At 31.9% G+C, this 20,436-nt stretch overlaps 1 protein-coding gene across 1 annotated transcript; it reads left to right on the forward strand.

The window, feature by feature from the left end:
* Window positions 1-633: 633 nt before the first annotated feature.
* Window positions 634-20,365, forward strand: LOC143060237 (PAX-interacting protein 1-like; the record flags this gene model as incomplete). The annotated part of the gene is made up of 14 exons (XM_076233553.1): window positions 634-694; window positions 1,483-1,596; window positions 2,560-3,111; window positions 6,131-6,394; window positions 7,003-7,141; window positions 7,558-7,649; window positions 8,688-8,783; window positions 12,240-12,374; window positions 14,463-14,584; window positions 15,352-15,533; window positions 16,857-16,900; window positions 18,806-18,897; window positions 19,490-19,589; window positions 20,197-20,365. Coding segments are annotated over 14 exons (2,162 nt in total), but the record flags the coding sequence as incomplete, so codon positions are not given.
* Between the last annotated feature and the right edge of the window lie 71 nt (window positions 20,366-20,436).

A 20,436-nucleotide genomic window follows, 5' to 3' on the forward strand; every position in this document is an offset into this window, starting at 1 on the left:
TTAAAAAGTTGGATAAATGAGAAGACACCAAATGGGAGATTGTAGAAAAGATTGTATTAATAGTATATTCAAAGTGGGTATACTGTTTTACCTCTGTCTGTCCATCAGTCCATCTGTCCCATGAAAATTTTGTCACATTTTTCTCAGGAACTACAATACAAGGATTTCTGAAATTTGGTTTCAAGGTTTGAATAAGTCAACTATACCATGTATACTGTGTATACCGTGTGATGTGTTTTCAAATTCATCACTCAACAACTTCCTGTTTACAAAACACTTGTATGATTTTATGCATGATAGCCAAGTTGAAAATTTTCGTCACGTTTTTCTCAGAAACTTCAATACAATAATTTCTGAAATTTAGTTTCAGGATTTATACAAGTCAGCTATACCGTGTGATGCATTTTCAGATTCATCGCTCAACAACTTCCTGTTTACCGAATACTTGCATATTTTTCCACTATTAAAATTATCCACTTGCGGCGTGGGTATCATCAGTGAGCAGTAGGTTGCAGTTTCACTTGTTATATCAGTATTAGGACAGTTATAGGACACAATTTCTTGATATAGCTTTTACAGTATTGATCACTTATGGTATATTTAAATGCTTATAATTTTCTTAACTGTTTGAAGCATCCCAGTATTTTCTCCAGCAGACCTTCTATTCTCGGGAGTTGTTGCTTGTTCATCTCAGGTAATATTATGATTATGAATATAGGAAGTGGTTTAATTGCCAATAAGACAAATTAACATAAAAGACCTAAAAGCAGTTGTCAATAATTACAACTCTTTGGACTGCCTTTGACAATGAATAGAATCCAAACTGTATTGGATGTTATAAAAGGAAATGGAGACAAACTGCAAAAAAATCAAAAGAGAAAACCAATGGCTTGATTTATTCTACTATAATGAAAGAAAAGGAAATTCAATCATGGCAGACAGCAAACAACGACCATCACATAATTCTGGGCCTATACAGACAAACACACAAATAGTTTATTTGATTCTTGTATATGTAGAGAAGCAATTATGTGTTTTTGGAAACCACAATAAAACATTATTCAGTTTCCAATGTTCAAATCGGAAAAGTTGAAACCACAAAACTTAAAATTTGAAGATAAACTTTCTTGTAAAAATTAAATAAACTATGCTAACAGCTATGAAGGAATATACTCCTCAGTATAAACCAACACATTTCAGCAGTTCATTTTATTTTACCTTTAACATTACTTAGCAAAATTAATTGCATACATTGTTGATAAGTTTACATGTTTACTTTTATGAGATTGTCTATTTATAGCTTGATGCACATGTGTATTTTCTTGAGATTGTCTATTTATAGCTTGACGCACATGTTTATTTTCTTGAGATTGTCTATTTATAGCTTGATGCACATGCTTATTTTCTTGAGATTGTCTATTTATAGCTTGATGAAGAAGAGATTGGTGACATGTTTATCTTCTTGTTATTGTCTATTTATAGCTTGATGCAGAAGATACTTTACATGTATGGGGAATGATAACTTACAATGGAGGGAAATGTCAGCAGAAACTGGATAGTAAATGTACACATCTAATTACTACAGCTACAGAAGGAGTAAGATATATATATAGAAGTCCAATCAAATTCTACTTTTGACTTTTATTGTTCCTCATATCATCACCTACATCATGAGTAGTTTAATATCATTTTAGTGATCATTTCTAACAGTGTACAGTTGTCAACAATAAGCAGAATCCATGCCATAAACTAAGCTATAATAGGCCTTGGGATAACAAACTGTAAAATAATTCAAAACAGAAAAACAGCTGCCTTATTTACTAAACCTATCATAAACAAAAAATTATAATAAAAAACAATCAAGCACAATGATATATTTTTGGTAATTATACTCCTGCATTAAAAAAGGGGGGGTATACTGTTTTACCTCTGTCTGTCCTTCCGTCAGTCCGTCGGTCAGTCCGTCCGTCCCATGAATATTTTTCGTTGCATTTTTCTCAGGAACTACAATACAAGGATTTCTGAAATTTGGTTTCAGGGTTTATCTTAGTCAGCTATACCGTGTGATGAGTTTTCAGATTGATCACCTGACAACTTCCTGTTTACCCAACACTTGTATGATTTTACACATGACAGCCCAGTTGAAAATTTTCGTCACATTTTTCTCAGGAACTACAATACAAGGATTTCTGAAATTTGGTTTCAGGATTTATATAAGTCAGCTATACTGTGTGATGCGTTTTCAGATTCATCACTTGACAACTTCCTGTTTACCGAACACTTTTACACATATTTTTACACTATTAATATTATCCACTTGCGGCGGGGGTATCATCAGTGAGCAGTAGCTCGCAGTTTCACTTGTTATTTGCAAAATTAGAAATTGTTATGCATATTTATCAGCTTTATTATTTAGTAATAAATTTTGACCATAAAGGATATCATTCAATAAAATAACTCAAGCCAAACACCTTCAAACCTTGCCAACAAAAACTCAATTTTGGAATAACCTGAGAAATCAACCATGTGAATAACAATGTTTATGATCTTTATTTGTAGGCAAAATATGAGGCAGCTTTGAAACATGCAGAAAAGGTTAACATAGTGACACCAGACTGGGTAACAGACAGCATCAAGAAAGAGGCCAAAGTGGATGAATCTATATACCATCCACGACTGATTGTTTATCCTGAACCAGAGCCCCCCACGCCCCCAACACCGCCTGCTACCCCACCCCAGGAGAAGATTCCAACTCCACCTTTACCACAGCCTATGGATACAAGTGAACCACAGACAATGCCAATTCTAGATAGAGCAAATATGGGTTTACCAAGGCCAAACTTTGCAGACTTTTCGGAGAGAGTACAGAAAGGTCGTGTACGCCCTGACAAATCTCCAAGACGCTCACCAGGCCACCAGGATTCTGCAGGACGGAACATGTCAAAACAGGTGATTTCTCAACAGCTGGCAGCAGCTGTTTTAGAGAGACGGTTATCCAATGAAGATAAAGGAATATCCCGCCCTGATACACCCGGTAGTTCAGCACGTCCTGGCACCCCCAGTGGCACTGCAAGAGAAGCACTTGCTCGTATGGTCAACAATCGTATACAGGTTTGCCTGCTCGCAGCTTCTTTGCACGACATGCATGTCACTGTTACGATTGTTGTGGTATTTTCTCTTGCATGAATTCAGTCCTAGGGTCATGTTTCGTTCCCCTTCTTAGTTGTCCCTTTTATCAATCATTAATGTTCTTAATAGATTTTTAGTTTGCTTTATGTAGTTGTTGCATACTTGAATGGTCAGGCAGAATAGATTATATGTTTTAAGTTTCTGTTTTTAATTTTATACATGAAGGTTCAAGTTTTGTTATTTTTTTCAGTCTTCAACACCAACAAAAAATATATTAATTTATTTAGTTTTTGTGACCCTAGTGTTATAAATGGTTTTTTTTTTTTTTTTTTTTCTTTTATAAAGTTGATGCATATTTTGTGTTTTTAAAAAGAATCAAGAGTACAATTGATTAACAATTAACTAGTAGGCTTATTTTGGGAAATTGACACAGATTTTAAAGTTTATGTAAGTTGTGCTACCAAGAAATATTTTAATACTTAATTTGTGTGAAAATAATTTTAGTTTTTCTTTCATCCTATAAAAATCTTATTTGGCTAACTAACAAGCAAGCATACATCCTTCAGTGATAAACAACACACAAATATTGTCAGGCCTTGCTTGAAGAAAGTGTCTTTTATTTTTAACATAGCTGCATGTTTAATTCTTAAAAACAGTCATTCTGATCTTTATTCACATAGATAATGCATATATATTTAGAACGATAGAATTATATTTACCATGTTTAAATTTTTTGAAAGTTTGTGGTTGAATTATGTAGCAGTACTCCAGTGTTTTGCTAGAATTTAAGGGCAAATGGGCACAATTTTAAGATGAAGGGTGCAAAAGGGCAATTTCTTGACTGAAATAGGATGACCTTGATCATGTTTATAGAGTTAAAATATTAAATCATTATTTAATTGGTGTATTTTTGAATTTTTTAAAGTTTTAACTTTATTTAAAATGATTAATTTTCATTGAAAAGTATTTATTTCCCTAAGAATACAAATGAAAATGCATAAGGGTAGAGGGGTGCACATAAAGGGAAACAGTGAGCACAGAAATGGCCTACGGGAGCTGCCATCCCTTATTTAGATTAGCTCTACTCTTTGCTTGCTATGGAATGCACTGCCTCGATGGTAGCACAATATTCTCCAAACAAGACCGTTAAATTTTCTAAAATTAAAACAGGAAAAAAACTAAAAATATAACTATTGTCACTGATTGTGTAGAAAAATTGTATAGCATAAGAAGAGTGGTTTGAATCTAATTCTCTTAAAAAGTTAGATATTAGAAGGCAAAACAAAATTTCTTTTTCAATGAAAAATTGTAATCTTTCTGTGCAAATACTGGTTGGCTCAAAGTCGGAATAATGTGTCTGGGTAAGGTGACATGTCATCATGTCTTCTTGCCAACTGTTACCTTAAGATTGTGGAATACATGTAACTGAAATTCTAAGAGAATTACTGAGACACATAACCACACAGGCTAGTGAGCACTGTAGAAAAACTTATTTAAGTATTTGGTCTGGAAAAGTATGAATACTGTGTGAAAGAAAGGCAAACGATACCAAAAGGACATTCAAACTCATAAATTGAAAAATAAACTTACAATGCCATGGGTCAAAAAGAAAAAGACCAATGGACAAACAACAGTACACAAAACACAACATAGAAAACTTAAAACAAAAAAATAACCTCACCAAAAAGTTAGGGTGATGTCTGGTGTTCTGGAAGGGTACAAGAACCTGCTCCACATGTGACACCTGTCATGCTTCAAAATATGTTGATCAGTATCAAGTGTAAGGGATTTTAAAATCTGCTGTTTAGTTTCCTCTCTTGAACAATTTAAAACCAATGTTAAAAGGAGGATATATATTTTTAACTTCATGGTTCAGTGGTCACAGTTATATTACTTATTTATAATATTTAAGCATGACATAAACACTCTTCACATGGTATTAGCTTCATAGCCCACAATGTTCACTGATACTAGGAATCAATAATGTTATGTAGTTTGGCAACTTTTGTAGATTTTTTACTTTAAAACAGACAAATAGTGTTCTATCTCATTATTAAAGTAGAAATTTGGTAAATATCAGGAAAACAAAAATTTAATTCCAGATTTTTTTTACAACATATACTTTCAAAGTTAACTTTAAATTAACAGTTTTTATAAATCAATTGAAACTAAATCACTTAGAATTATACAAATTTTGATGATTTGCAAAATTTCCAATTCAAGAATTTACTATAAAACCAAAATTTTATTTTGCATGATTATATTGTAAAAGAACCCAACTAATTAAACTACTGAACAGCAAATATAGACTTTGATTTTTGACAAGTCCATGTCAAGAACAAAAGTCTTGACCACTCAACCCTCCCATATGGAGTGTTCATACCTTCATGACAAAGACTTGAGGGGGAAGACATGCTTTTGGGATGTATGATATTGGTGTAAAAAAGTAGGGAAGTGCGATAGCTAGAGGGGGTAAAAAAGTTGTTTCTGGGAAAATGAAGGAAAAAGTTGGAAATTACAACTTAACGTATTGACAGAAAGCACTTTAAAAAGCCATCCAAATACAAGTGATAAAAAGCATCCATCGATGCCTCCATCCAGCGCACATAGTAATTTATGTGCATTTTATTTAGTAAAAACTATTAGAATTTGTTCCAAAATTTGTTTAAGGAACATTTGGACGAGATTTATTAATAACAACACTTTGCATTTACATCAGTGGTCAAATGAGTTTACATGTTGTTTTTTTGATTTTGCAGTTATATTTGATTGTAACATGACATAGTATGATCCAGAACAGTTTATATTTCATTTAATATTACTTTCCTATAAATGCAACTCCAATTTTGTTTGGAATCACTTCACTGTTTAATCAGATTGCTTTTTTAATTATTTTGTGAAAATATGAAGAAAATCATGATATGTCATGTTACATTATTTGTAACACATGTAATCACTGCACATGTAGAGTTTTAGACGAGTGTTTTGATTTTTCACACAGGGTGTCGGTGTTGGTAGTAGGAGTGGTCACATTCCCGTACCTAGGATGCCATCCATGCCCCCTTACCCTCTCCCACCACAGTTACAACAGTTCCAGCAGGGTGGTGCACCACAACAGTTTCAGCAGGGTGCACCTCCACACCTATCTCAGCAGGGTGGTGCTCCACACTTATCTCAGCAGGACTTTCTGTCACACATGAGGACATTACGTAATATCACAAACAATGAGATGAGGCAGGCTAGACCACCTCCACCTACAAATAAGGTACATTTGTGCATCACACTAAGAATTGTTTATGGTGAGTCCAGGGACTCACAATTTTTTACCATGGCTAGTCCAACAATGAAAAGATGAAATTTTATTGGTATATCAATTATCAATCAGTACTCACACCAAATAGAACATTAACTTTAGAAGATTTTTTTCAAACTTTTGTCATAAAATGAAGATATTTGTGGTCAGTTGAAACAATATTTTAAAAACTTGATGAGTTCAGACACAGATTTTCATGAGTCCACAACTCAGACTTATCTAAGGGGAACACTGTGACTAATTCTATACTTGTGTTAGAGATGTTATGTACAGCCTTCACAAAAAGTTTCTGACTTACATTACAGTTAATCAAGCTTTCATAAATTTCTATAAATAAAATTGTTTTTGAGGCTTCAGATCAATAAACTACAGGAGTGATTTTGAACTTACATGTAATCATACTTTTCTATGGATCTGCCTCTTTTATTTTCAAATTGTCTTACTTCAGTAGCTGAGTATGTATTTTGTAAACAGCAAAAATTTGTATCTAAAAAAATATTTCCACATCTACTCATGTTATCAATCTTAGATGATTTCTTAATATGTATGTTTTATTTTAGGTCAGTCAGATGTTAGGATTGAACATGCAGGTTCCTCATCGACAGCCACCTCCCAGGTACACTCCTCCTTCTCCTCAAAAGATGGGCACCCAACAACTACAACAGTCACCATACTGGGGACATGAACCTTCTGATAATGGTACAGTTGTTGTATATTTTACTTTGTATGAATTCAAAATTGCTTCAGAAATTGTAAAAAAATAACTCATACTAGAATTTATTGAACATTTCCAAAAAATAAAGTGTCATAGTACTCATACACTATAATGATTTACAAAAAACTTGTCTAATAGATTTAGAAGTTCAGTGATAGTAGGCACACTTGTCTTCTATGGGCAAAGTATGATAAATCTTACATGGGTAGTAAAATGCAGGGAATGTGAAATTTAAATGTTAACTTTCTTGATATAAATGTAGAAGTCGTGCTCATCACATAACAATTGTCAATCAGATTTAATAATTTCTAGTGGGAAAGCACCTTTAAATGACAATATTTTATTTTTACTGCTATTCTAGCATAGATTTTTTTTTTATTGAAACAATTTCTCATTTCAGTTCCAGCAGATATGTGTCTTCTTGGTTGTGTGTTCTTCATCACAGATTACCAAAAGATTCTGGGACAGGAACAAATTGATAACTGGAAAAAGGTTTGTTTATAAATATAACTAAAATTTTAATGGCAACACAGTTTTCTCCTAATAATTGATGGACTAGAAAGTTCTAAAATGCTAGCACACATTGTGCTCTTGATTTTACGTTGAAATATTAGAAAAACTTTTAAAAGAATAATTGGTTAAAGAATTAATTCTCAATGCTAATAGTTTAGTTTAAACATATTTTATTGTTAAAAAAAAGACAAATGGATGAGACACAAGTTTTTCAACTTAGTAACGTCTTCTCCAATACATACATAAATATACACATGAATGAACATTACATAAATATGACTTTAACCAATTATTATTGTATGCTAATAAATGATAGAAATAGAGAAAAACACTGGTAGCATTTGTTTCTGAAATTATTAGTTTTTTTGGTGCATCTTGGGGAAATTATTAAGTTAAATTAAATTGAGAATGAAAATAGGGAATATGTCAAAGAGACAACAAACTGACCAAAGAACAGATTTAGTACATTTTAACATCTCCATACATTTCATATTTTTTTATAGAATAGTCAGGAGGAGAAAGCTTGTTAAAGTTATAACTACTTTATTAAGCTTCTATATATCCTTCAACATGTTCAATATTTTTAAGTCTCAATATTAATTGAGCTTTAGAACTACACTTCTTTGAACACTTACTAGAATTTAGAATAGAAAGTAAAGAACACATGGCAGGCAATAACAATTTTAAAAATAGACTACAGCAGCATGCTCCAATTCAAAGATGAAAGAAAAAAGACAATAAACAGTCCAGAGATAGAGGGATACCTTTATCTTTCAATGAACACACAAGAAAAGGTACTCAAAATGTGACTTTGTATCTGAGGTAACATAAAATAAATAACTTCAAAGGCAATTTTGTTAAATAGTTTTGATTAATTCCAAATTGACATGTTGCCATTTCTTGCAGAATTAGTTTGTATACATTACAGATAATGATTTTGAATTGTCTCCCTTTGTACATTTTCAATTTCTTTTGAAACACAATATTTTAAGAAGAACATTTACCTGTTATTTCTAGGTGATAGAACAGCATGGTGGACAGGTAGACACATCATATTCCAACAGGATAACACACATATTGGCAGCCAATCAACACAGTGATGTATTCCATCTGGTAAGCACTAAGGGGTCTTTCTCTGGGCTAGAGTCAGTTCTTGGTCTGACAGGGATGATTTTTTTCCCCAAAAAACTTTGCTATTATTATAGATGATATTTATCCCTTTCTGAAATTAAATTAAAGTATTTAACTGTAAAAATATTATATATATTTATAGATTCTTACATTGATACCAGTGGATTATCGGAATTTATCCAATCCAGATAGTCAAATTATCAATTTTAAAGTCTGAACCTAGGTGAGGACTTAAAAATTTATAATTGTACTATCTGGATTGGATAAATCTGAAAATCCACGAGTTCTGTATAAGAATCTGTTTCTCTAATGATTGAAAAATAAATTTCCATATTTTGTTAAACAGAAACCCCCTTCGAGTGCCTTCCACATTCCAAATTGTCAACTTCATTAACACCAGTTAGTATAATTTGAATCATCTAGTGAGCTGATAAAGGTTACGACTTTAAATTCATCCAATCATTTTCTGAGATCACAGACAAGCACATGTTGATTAAATTTGTTTATACAATGGGTTAGAAAAGGGTTAAACTGACAGAGAATAAGAGAAATATACATCTATGCATGCTATGGTATAGGTAAGAAAATAAATTTACTAATTAAAAAAATAGGTAATTTTAAATGTTTTCCCATGAATTTTTTTTGAGGCCCTGTATTGAGGGGGGATAGGACCTTTAGTTTGGAATTTTGGGATTTACCCTATAGGATTCCGGGAATTTTTTTTTCGAATTTTGGGATGTCTGGATTTAAATTTATTTAAATTCGGGACCTCTGGATTTCGTGTTTTAAAGCCCGGGATTTTGGGACCAGGACCCCTCCTACCCCCCTCTGTATTTAGTAAATATATAGTTCTTCAGAGCTGTTAAAGACAATAGAATGTGTGACTTTTGGGATAAACAATATAATATACAAATTAATGTTATGGATGTTTAAAACTAAACTTTATTTCAGATACATCAAGTAAGTAATATTATAATAGAATATACAACCTACTTGCATACCTTGTATTCATTTTAGAGTTGAAATGTGATTACACACAAGTTAATCTGCAAATCTGCTTTGAACTTTGAGATGCACCAATTGCTGTTGCACTTAGAATTGTTAGCATTTGCAATTTTCAGAGAAAAAAAATCACATTTCACTTTGAGATGACCCCTTGCTTTTTCACTTGGAATTGTGGGAATTTATTGTATAGCTACATATATACTGAGTAAGTGCAATGTGGGAAGGTTATAATCAGAAACATACCGAATGTGTTTGATCTTTTGGAGTTGTGGTATTACGTAATTCTATTAAATTGAGTGTGGCTTAAAAATACTATATGTATGTAAGCATTGTAAGAAAGGTAACTAGTGTAAGAAGATGTGGTATGAGTGCCAATGAGACTAACTCTCCATCCAAGTCACAATTTGTAAAAGTTAATTATAATAGGTCAAAGTATGGTCTTAAACACAGAGCCTTCACTTCATCAGAACAGCAAGCTATAAAGGGCCCCAAAAATGATAATAATACATGAATCGTTACTTAATCTGTGTAGAATTTTATGACTTGGTGTTCCTACTTGTTCTTCTTTCGATATTTTTTGACTAATACATAGAAGTCTAAGCCTCGCCCAACCATTTGAAATACATTGGGTAATAAGTGTCTTGTTTTGTCTTTAATATTCGCTACTATGATTGAGTCATACTAAACTGCATAAGTTGTCTTCTGGGGGGGGGGGGGATAGTTAGTTTCAAATTCTTTTGGAATTTGCTTATCCATTTTGTATGCTAGAATACTTTATATTTGATTTGATTTTTATTGTTTCACTACAAAACATATTTTGTTCCATGTTTCAAAGGAACTCAACTTTTCTGAATTCTTGATTTCCATAAATATTCTCAATACTTTTCAATATAGAGGAGTTTTATCTAAAATTGAAACAGAAAAATTAAATACTAAATGAATTTTTGGATGAGAAAAGATGATTTTTACTAAGCTAAGGACTTCTAATTGAAATTTCAAAATTGCCAAAGAGAAATTCTGTGAACTATAGTGTAGTAAAATTAAGAAACTACTTGCGTGAAACAATAATCTGAAAATTTAAATTTCCAATCCCAATATCTATATCCATATTCAAATACCTTTGCCTTGTCCTATGAGCAAAATCTTGCTTTCTATATTTAAATCTGATGATATGAAAACCAGAACAATTCCTATCTTGAAGATGAACTCCTCTTTCTTCAAATTCTTCACTTGTCGTCTGAAAAAAAGTCAATGGACCTGCCACCAATTAGCATGTTAAGGCAACAATGTCTGCTGAAATTTCATATATTGTTTCCAAAGTTTTTACTTGTTTTTATATATTTTCATTTGTAAGGCCTTTTTTTTTTAATTAGTTGGTTTACGGATCCGCCGACCCGATTTTGTTTAAAAGTGAAATAAAATTAAAATTTTGATTTCGTGTTGTTTTTTATTCCGCCGACCAGATTTTTCGAGTGCTGTGAATAAAAAAATCCGAGGCGTTCCAAAACGTTTTGTCTGTGTCAATAAAGCATTTGTAGTGAACGGCGTATTTTGAAAAGCTTCGAAATGACGCAGACGAATTCAAAAACCCAACGAGGGAGGACCATGGAGTCTGACGGCTTCATCTACTTTCAGTTGAATATTAACTTTGATGGTCAACGTACTGAGAGCACTTTTATCAAATGCAAACCTAAGCAAACAATCGGCGATGCCATATTCGACAATATGGCTGATGAAAATGTTGCCATTGTCAAGGTACAAACAGTTTCGCCACCAAACAAAACTAGGGCACCCCTACCAGTACACCCGTAGAAGTGCTTGCGTCCTTTGGGGCAAAAATTATATTTGTTTCATTTCTCATTATCATATTCTCATCCTAATTATGCATCTGATTAGCCACTAGACATTAAACAACAATTGACCATCCATCCATCAAATGCAAAGCATATCAAGATAAGAGCTAAACTATTTCTCCTCCTCAACCCCTGTAATGTCATGAATGAACAGCATTTTTTTTTTTTTTTTCCTCCAACTCAAATTTTTCAGAACAGTTATACGTGAACAAAAAAAAAATCTAAGATTGCTATTTAATTTTTATTTTTTTTACCTCCTCCGACCCTAACCTTTGACACTAGTTGTCCGTAAACCAACTAATTAAAAAAAAAAGGCCTAACTATGTTTTAAATCTGATTAATGGTACTTTATATTTTAGTTTTATAGTGATATTTTGGAAATTATATTGATACGTGGGTCCTCAGTCATTTATGGTTGTATGTTCATTTAAGTAAACAATATTACTGATGAAATAGTGGTTGAGGAGAGAAAAAAAAATTGAGGCCCTCATTACTCAATCCTTTAAATGGAACAGTCCAAAAGAAATTATAGAAATATCTTTTACCTTAAATAACAAATGTACACTATCTTATTTTGCAGGCATTAAGAGATCAGAGGAGAGTTGTAACTGCCTACTGGTTGAATGATGTATTAGTCAAGAAAAAGATGATGCCTCCGTGGCAAGCTCTACATTTGCCTCTGATTTATGGTGAAAACAAACCTTGTAGCAATCAAGTAAGACAATGTCACAACATAGCAATTTTATATCGTAAATATAGAAACTACCTAAATAAAATATATTTCCAGTTTACAGTTGAATTTCCTTAATAATGTATAATAAAGAGACTGAACTCCAAGGCAAATTTAAAAAGGGGAAGTCCATAAAAACTGACAAAATCAAACATTATCAACTAACAGAGCAAGTGGAAAAAACTGTTGATGTTCCTAACTTTGTACTGACTATTTCCAAAAATGATGGGTTAAACCTGGATTTATTGCTAGCAAAACCTTGCAAGTGTATAACAATACTTTTGTTTAACTAAATTAGGTGTCAGAGTAACCCAAACAAATATAATAGGCATTGATAGGTTAATGTGACAATAATTGGGACCCAGCAGCCAAAACTGTGAACTGATCACAGACACACAACACAACAGACTATTAATTCCAAATAAGCATGCAAAAAAGATCTTACAAAGACGCCAACTAAAAAGTTGTAATTGAAAGTTAATTTGACTAATACCTCAACAAACAAGTTTGATAGTAGTTTGGCAAAGCTACTTATAAAAAGTGTTTGTAGATAATAGCTAGTACATACCATTTATAGTATACTAAGGATTATTCCATTCAAACAGGTGTTGAGGGTAGGAAGAGACTTCAATTATCCCTAACAACCAAATACTGTCTTTGTGTAATTTTGTAAACATCAGAAATGTCAAATTGATGTATACCTATAGATCATACATGTCAACCTATGACAATGGGAAATCATGTTATGACATGACATGACATGTCAAAAAGCGTGTGAAAACGCGTGACGTAGATGCGGACTTGTTAATATGAATGTGGTAATGTTCATAATTTCATACAAATTTGTGAATATAAAAAAACAATATATATTCTACTGTGAACTTTTATTGTATTAAACAGTGGTCTGTTATGTTGCTTTTAAAGCACCACAACTAGGCACATATTCAAAACAACTGCCAGTTTCAAGTTTAGTTACATTTATTTGATAACAGAACACAATACAAATGTAACATAGTCAAGTCCTGATCAGAATTCAGTGTTAATTTCTTTATAATTGAAAAGTCTCTCCCACAGTAGGAATTGATATTTGACTGAATTAGCTTCATCTTATTTTATTTGGCAATGTAAAATGTCATCTATTATCTCTGCCATTGCTCCCATTGCTATTGCCTGGTTAAAACTGGGTAGTTCATCAGAAGAAAGCGGGTACTATGAGAGCTGATCCAATAGTTCTGTGATATTTGTATCCCCATGGCCTGTAGAAATCTGTTGCCTTGTTGGCTAGATTTAAAACTGAAATTGAAAAAGAATTAGATAAACATGATTAACATGTTAAATGCTTATTCAAATAGCTATATTGTATTTCTCCTCTCACATGTATTGTTTTTTTATCATTGCAACATAGATTGCACAAATTATGCGTTACTTGTCACTCGATCATTTAAACTCGAAATTCCAAAATATAATTTATAAATCTTGAATCTTGCCGAACACATCGTTTTGGCTTAACAATCGGCACTTTAGACGACGTTACAGGTCCTGCAAGTGACCTCTTTCTGTGCACATTTCCCCTATAAAGTGAATTTGAAAGAAAGTCACAAAATCGTTAAAACTAATCACAAACTACTTACCTTTTACTGTTTGTCCATATAGAAAAAATAAACAATGTGGCAGCCAAACAATTACTTCGAATTTTCGGTATTTATCGCCGAATTAGGAAAAAACCCGAGAATAGCGATATCACTAACGACCAAAAAATGAAAAGAACGAAAAAGCGTGTAATTGCGTGTACACGCCATGTGACAAAATCCTCGCTTGTAAACCGGTGAAAAAGCGTGTATTACACGCGAATATCATGTCACTTGACATGTATGCTATAGATGACCAAGCACCCAAGTCATATAACTTGCCTGTTAATTACTTTGGCAAAAACGAGTTACATATTTGTATTCAATATTTTACAAAATCTGAGGTCTAATTTGAGTAGCTAGGAATTGTTTACTCGGAATGAGAAAGAAGGGAAATATGAAATTTACTTGAAATGTAAAGTAAAAAGACATCTATATATTTTAGGTACTGTGTATGACAAATTTTGAAGGAGAGGAGAGAATCAGAATTAAACAGATGATAAATGCTATTGGTGCACGATATACAGGTCACATGACCCATGGAAATACAGCACTTATCTGTAGAAAGTAAGATTATATATATTTATAGAAGTGGGAGTACTATATTAAGGAAGATAATTTGTTTTTAAAAATCAATGGTATGTTTGTGTCAAACATTTTAATGAAAGAATTATAAGCTTTTGTGTCACTTGACTGCTTCAAAGCATTGAAAAAAACAGGCCTTACAGATTGCAAACTATGTGATTTGGACAATAAGACCAGAAACATTGCTTTCAAGCCTGTAAAAATCATCTCTACAAGTCGGCATAATACAAATAAAATTTTCCAAAAATTAAGTTCCGACCCTGTAGAATAAAAATACTTGATACTAAGTTCAAATCAACATCTCAATCGTAAGATGTAACAACTGTTCAGTATATATGTACTTTACGCATCTTTGCACATTATGATTATTCAAGATTTTTTTTCCCAAGCTGATGCTAAACAAAGTGCCTTGAATGTTTCATTGTTAATTAAGTAATAAATGTACATATACTGTATAAATGTTAAAATATTAGTTTTTTTTTTTATGATTTGAAAATAAATTTATATCAAACTGTTAAAATTGAAAAAGTCAGATTAACCTGAAATTATTTTGGTTTTCGATCCTCATTATCAGTTGTTACTGGGTATGTTATAAATTGTTACTTGGATAGAGAGTTGTCTCATTAGTACTCATGCCACATCTTCCTATATGTATTTGATACAAAATCCTCTCCAACAGGTTACTGTTTAACTGCAGTTGACATCACTTTGTAATATATATTAACCTTGATATTTTTTTTAATAATCAGACCAGAGGGAGAGAAGTATGAAAAAGCAAAGGAATGGAAGTTAGCAGTAGTGAATGTCCATTGGTTGACTGACCTGGTACTGGGACACTTAGACGCCCTTAAGTTACCAGTTCAACCAAAGTACTTACAGCTCTATCCTGATCCCTTCCAGATGGATGTGTCATTGGTCCATCATCTAATGGGTATGTGCTGTTTTAATACATGTAGATAGTTAAATACTAAGGATTTTCTGTTTAAATTGAGCTACTGTTGATTCATTTATTTTTTGTGGGTCCCAATTTTTTGTTAATTTTTAAGTAAATTGTATTTTCATGGATACTTCATTATGTACATGTGGTTTTCAATAACTTTGCATAAAAAACTTATAGATGATAATACTTCTTTGAACATTTAAGTTTATAATTGCTCTACTGATATAGAATCTCATTTTAGGATTAAACACATTTTTTCTAGAGGTTATTGATGTGTAAACCGGGGCGATTAACTCACAAACTGAATAAAAGTCCGAACTTTTATGTTGAGTTTGTGAGTAAGAGCCCCGGTTTACACATCAATAACCTCTAGAAAAAATGTGTTTAATCCTTATAATTCTTCAGCCAAACATTTGTGATATTTAATAAACATTTGTTTTGTTGATGGCTACTATATATATTACCATCAAAAGCACAATGGCAAGTCGTAACTAAGAAGTACGCCACCATCTTGACTTTCTAAAAACCATAAATGTCCGATAAATACAACGAAATCTTAAATGAAATAGCACCTACCTCAAAAATTTCATTTTAATTAAATGTTATCTGAATTTGAAGCGTACACGTAACAAAATAATCTTTCCCTTGCAAATTTCCATTCGTATGACGTCGTGTTTTGCCATGACGTAAATTCGCCAAATCCTTCATGAAATTTCGCGGAATTTTATTAAATTTTATTTTTATACATTTTCGAAGCTTAAGTGCTTTCAATTTATTTCGTTTTTTGTTATATATGCACTAGGATAGTCACAACTGTTATGTAATTGTTTTTAAATCTCAATTTGCTGAAAATCCCGGGATCACTGCAAGCTTGTGTATTGCGCATGAATAGATTACAAAAGTAGTTTCGGTAACATGGTTTATCGAAGTGTAAACTTTGAGAAAAATTCTAATTGACCAATCCAATTCAAGTATTTATAGATATGCAAATCATATAAGAATTATAACAATATGGATAACAGGAATAACCAAAAATATTTAATAGATAAAAGTGCAAACAAAAAAAGAACAGCATCAACACATGGTCCAGATAGCTGACCTTGTACAGGCACAAGATTTGGTATGGTTAAACCAAATCACAGTGAAGTACTTGATAGTTAGTAGAGTTAACTTATAGCAAACATAGAAAAATTAACAATAGCTTTGATTAATAGCAATATTCTGATTATTGAAAAATTAGTATCATAAATAGTATATATAAGTATACTTAAAAGTATTCATTTGTTATAAAATCTTTTGCATTTCTATTTGAAGTTGGATGGAGATCACCATTGAAAATTCAAAGAGAAACTTGGAAGGTACGTTAAGTATTATAACAGTATCAAATGATAAATTGCCCTGGTTGTACAAATGCAAGCAAAGCAGACATTTTTTTATGTAAATTTATTTTAGTCAATCTCATGATAAAAATCTGTTGTCTGTTTCACTTTATTTATAGATTATCGTTTGTCATCTCAATGAAATTTATTTTCCCACTTGAACTGGTACGGCAAAAGTGAGAAAAGCAATTGAGTTGAGATGACCATTGATAATCTGTTTATTGCTATTATACTTATGAGGACATTGTTATTTTCATTAACAACAGGCACATGTGTCCTTAGTTTCAAGCCATGATTTTTCATATCATTCGACTCCGCTGAGAAAGAATATTATCAGTCAGTAAGAAAATCTTGTAAAATAGCAATAATACAATTACTTTGTTTGAAAATGAAATGGTTACAAAAACATAGTATGGGAGGTAGTGAACAGATATATCATGTTTAGGAGTGGTATTTGCGAAAAATACCAGTCGAGAGAATGTTAAATTTCGCGAGCTGTAAGGCGAGGGAAATTCAATCTCAAGACTGGTATTTTTGGAAATACCCCTCAAGAGAATGCTATATCTGTTTAATTACACTGAATGTTAATGTTCAAAAACGCATTGATGATAGTGACATTACAAGCGTCCAGTCGGATAGAGTATTTTTTGGCAAATACCATGACAGAGAGGGTAAAAAAGGCATACCCATTTTGCAAATACCCCGGCTGCTTTAAAAATAAACGATATTCATTTGAAAACAGTAAATTGGTGAAAAATACACTGGCTATCAACCAATCAAAACCCAGGATTCTTACATAAGGTGTAATTATACAATAAACCCCCATTTGTCCTTCTTTTGTTTAAGGTAGCACAATACAAAGATTTTGCATCCCCAATCAGACAGCTTTAAACTGAGGGCTATTCCAGAAAAAAATGTATGGGGGGGGTTGGAAGGCAGTTTTTGTCAGCACCCGCCACCCAGACAATTGTAATTGAGAATTATAGTGCATTATAGTGTGAAAAGTTGCTTTGATACCCATCACCCATGTATTATTAATACAATGTGCCTTCCAACCCCCCCCCCCATACATTTTTTCTGGAATAGCCCTGATGTAATTCCACTCATCCTTCTTTAAATTTTATAAATGAGGTACCAAAAGAAAGAAGAATGATTAATTCCTTCAAATTGTGATAATTTCATTATGACATAATTATTACATAATTAATTGTTATGTAATTAGTTGCTATGTTGTGATGTCCATACTTGATTGAATTTAGCTTCTTTGTTATTCATAGCATCCCAAAATATTTTATAGATTCTTGTACAACACAGTTTGACCTCCAAAACTGTGTCTCAGATTTTTCCTATTGTATTTCATTCTCTCATAAATCTTCAATGAAGTTTGCAACACCAATTCATAAGAGATCACTAAATTCAATGTGGTATACAATTTGTTCTATTGGTGTTTTTGGAAATCTGAGACACAGTTTTGGAGGTCAAGTTGTGTTGTACAAGAATCTATAAAATATTTTGGGATGCTATGAAGAACAAAGACGCTAAATTCATTCAAGTGTGGACATCACAATATAGCAACTAATTACATAACAATTGATTATGTAATAATTATGTCATAATGAAATTATCACAATTTGAAAGATTAATCTTTCTTCTTTCTTTTGGTACCTCATTTATAAAATATAAAGAAGGATGAAATGAATTACATCAGTTTAAAGTTGTCTGATTGGGAGTGAACACATCTTTGTATTGTGCTACCTTAAGGTCAAATCTTTCAAAAAGATCAAATCAACCTTTGCTTACAGGTATAGCCTTTAAAACAAGATAATTTGCTTCATGATCTATAAAATCAATGCTAGCTAAATGAATTTTATTTTTATTTTTCAGAAATTTTTACCACAGCAGAAATTTAGATCAGCACCTGCTCCTGGCCAAGACAACAATGTAGAGAACACAGAACCTCCAGCAAAGAAGAAAAAGTAATGTTTTATGTATTATTTAGTGAGCTAGAAGTTTCCTGACTTTTCTTTTAAAATAATGCATATTTACAATTTTGTTAATGGTGTAAAGTAGCTGGTGACCATAGAAAGACGATGGATATTGTTTATCCATCCATGACACAATATCACAACTTGCATAGCAAAAACACACAAAAATCAAATGAACAGCACAGGTGGTATCCAACACTTTAACTAAAATTAATTTGGCTCGTTTAATTTTCTTAACATTTTGTCAAAGTATTTACTTTAACCCTTAACAAAAATATAAAAATTTCAAAAATTTTGAACCAACCGTTTTGTCAGAAAAATTACACTAGTTATATAGCAGTTTGATAAACACCAATTTTGATCATTGAGAAGCTTAATATTCCTTTTATAACACAATGTCATTAAAACGTTTAGCTGACTTTACAGAGTTATCTCCCTGTAGTGTTAGGTACCACCTTAATTGCTGTCATTCATCTCAATGTCACAATGAGGCCATCAGCACAGAGCTAAATGCAGAAAATTGAGTTAATATTCTCACATTGTATTGTTTTCATCTTATTTCCTTATATATGTTATATTTTAGACAGGAGAATGAAGAAATAAGTATCCAGATAACAAATGCTAATGGTCCCAGAGTTCTGTTTACTGGTTTTATGAAAGGACTGGCAAAGAAGCTGCAGGCTGTAAGTAACAGTGTAATCAAAAGCTTTGAAATAATTTTTAGAATTCTTGAATCTGGAAAAATACATTTCTAATGTTTATAAGCATATCTGTCAAAAATGATACTTTTATGCCTGATAAAAATATTAATGATTATTTTTTTAAATCAAAATAATACAAAAGTAATTTTTCGCAAAGATATATATTCCATTTCAATCATCATGATCATGTGGTAAAACTTTAAAATTTAAAGTTTGAACTGAAATATGTGTTAATATGCTGTCAAAGTGTGGTATTGTGTTAAAATCAAACAGGGAAGTCAAAATTGATGATAGCTTCTCTAGATCATGACCAATCAATCTTGCATCTCACACTTTTACTACCAATCATCAGCTGAGACTGCATCTTGATTATGTTTTTATATTAAACAGATTTATAAGTGACTGATATGCCTATGAAAATGCAATTTCACACATAGTCACACAGTATCAAACTAATAACAAAATATGTGTCGACTAAAGTTTATTTTCACAAAATAAATTATAAAAAAGATGATGAATATATATTGCTGTGATATTTGATATAAATGATGTACACTTATTCTTAAATGTTCTTTTTTTTATATTATAGAATGTAATTCAGCTTGGTGGCATGGTCACAGAAAATCCCAAACAATGTACACATGTTGTTGCTCCAGCTATCTCACGGACAATGAAGTTCTTTATAGCTGTCAATGTATGTAAATATGTAGTAACCAAAGAATGGTTAGAAGATAGTATGGCCAAGAATAGGTTTGCAGGTAATTCAAAATGTTATCTCAAGAAGAAAGGTGTATGTACTATTAATAATAAACTAAGGTTAACTTTTATA

This window comes from Mytilus galloprovincialis, unplaced genomic scaffold (assembly GCF_965363235.1).
Source record: "Mytilus galloprovincialis unplaced genomic scaffold, xbMytGall1.hap1.1 HAP1_SCAFFOLD_95, whole genome shotgun sequence".
In the NCBI taxonomy this organism is placed as follows: Eukaryota; Metazoa; Mollusca; class Bivalvia; order Mytilida; family Mytilidae; genus Mytilus; species Mytilus galloprovincialis.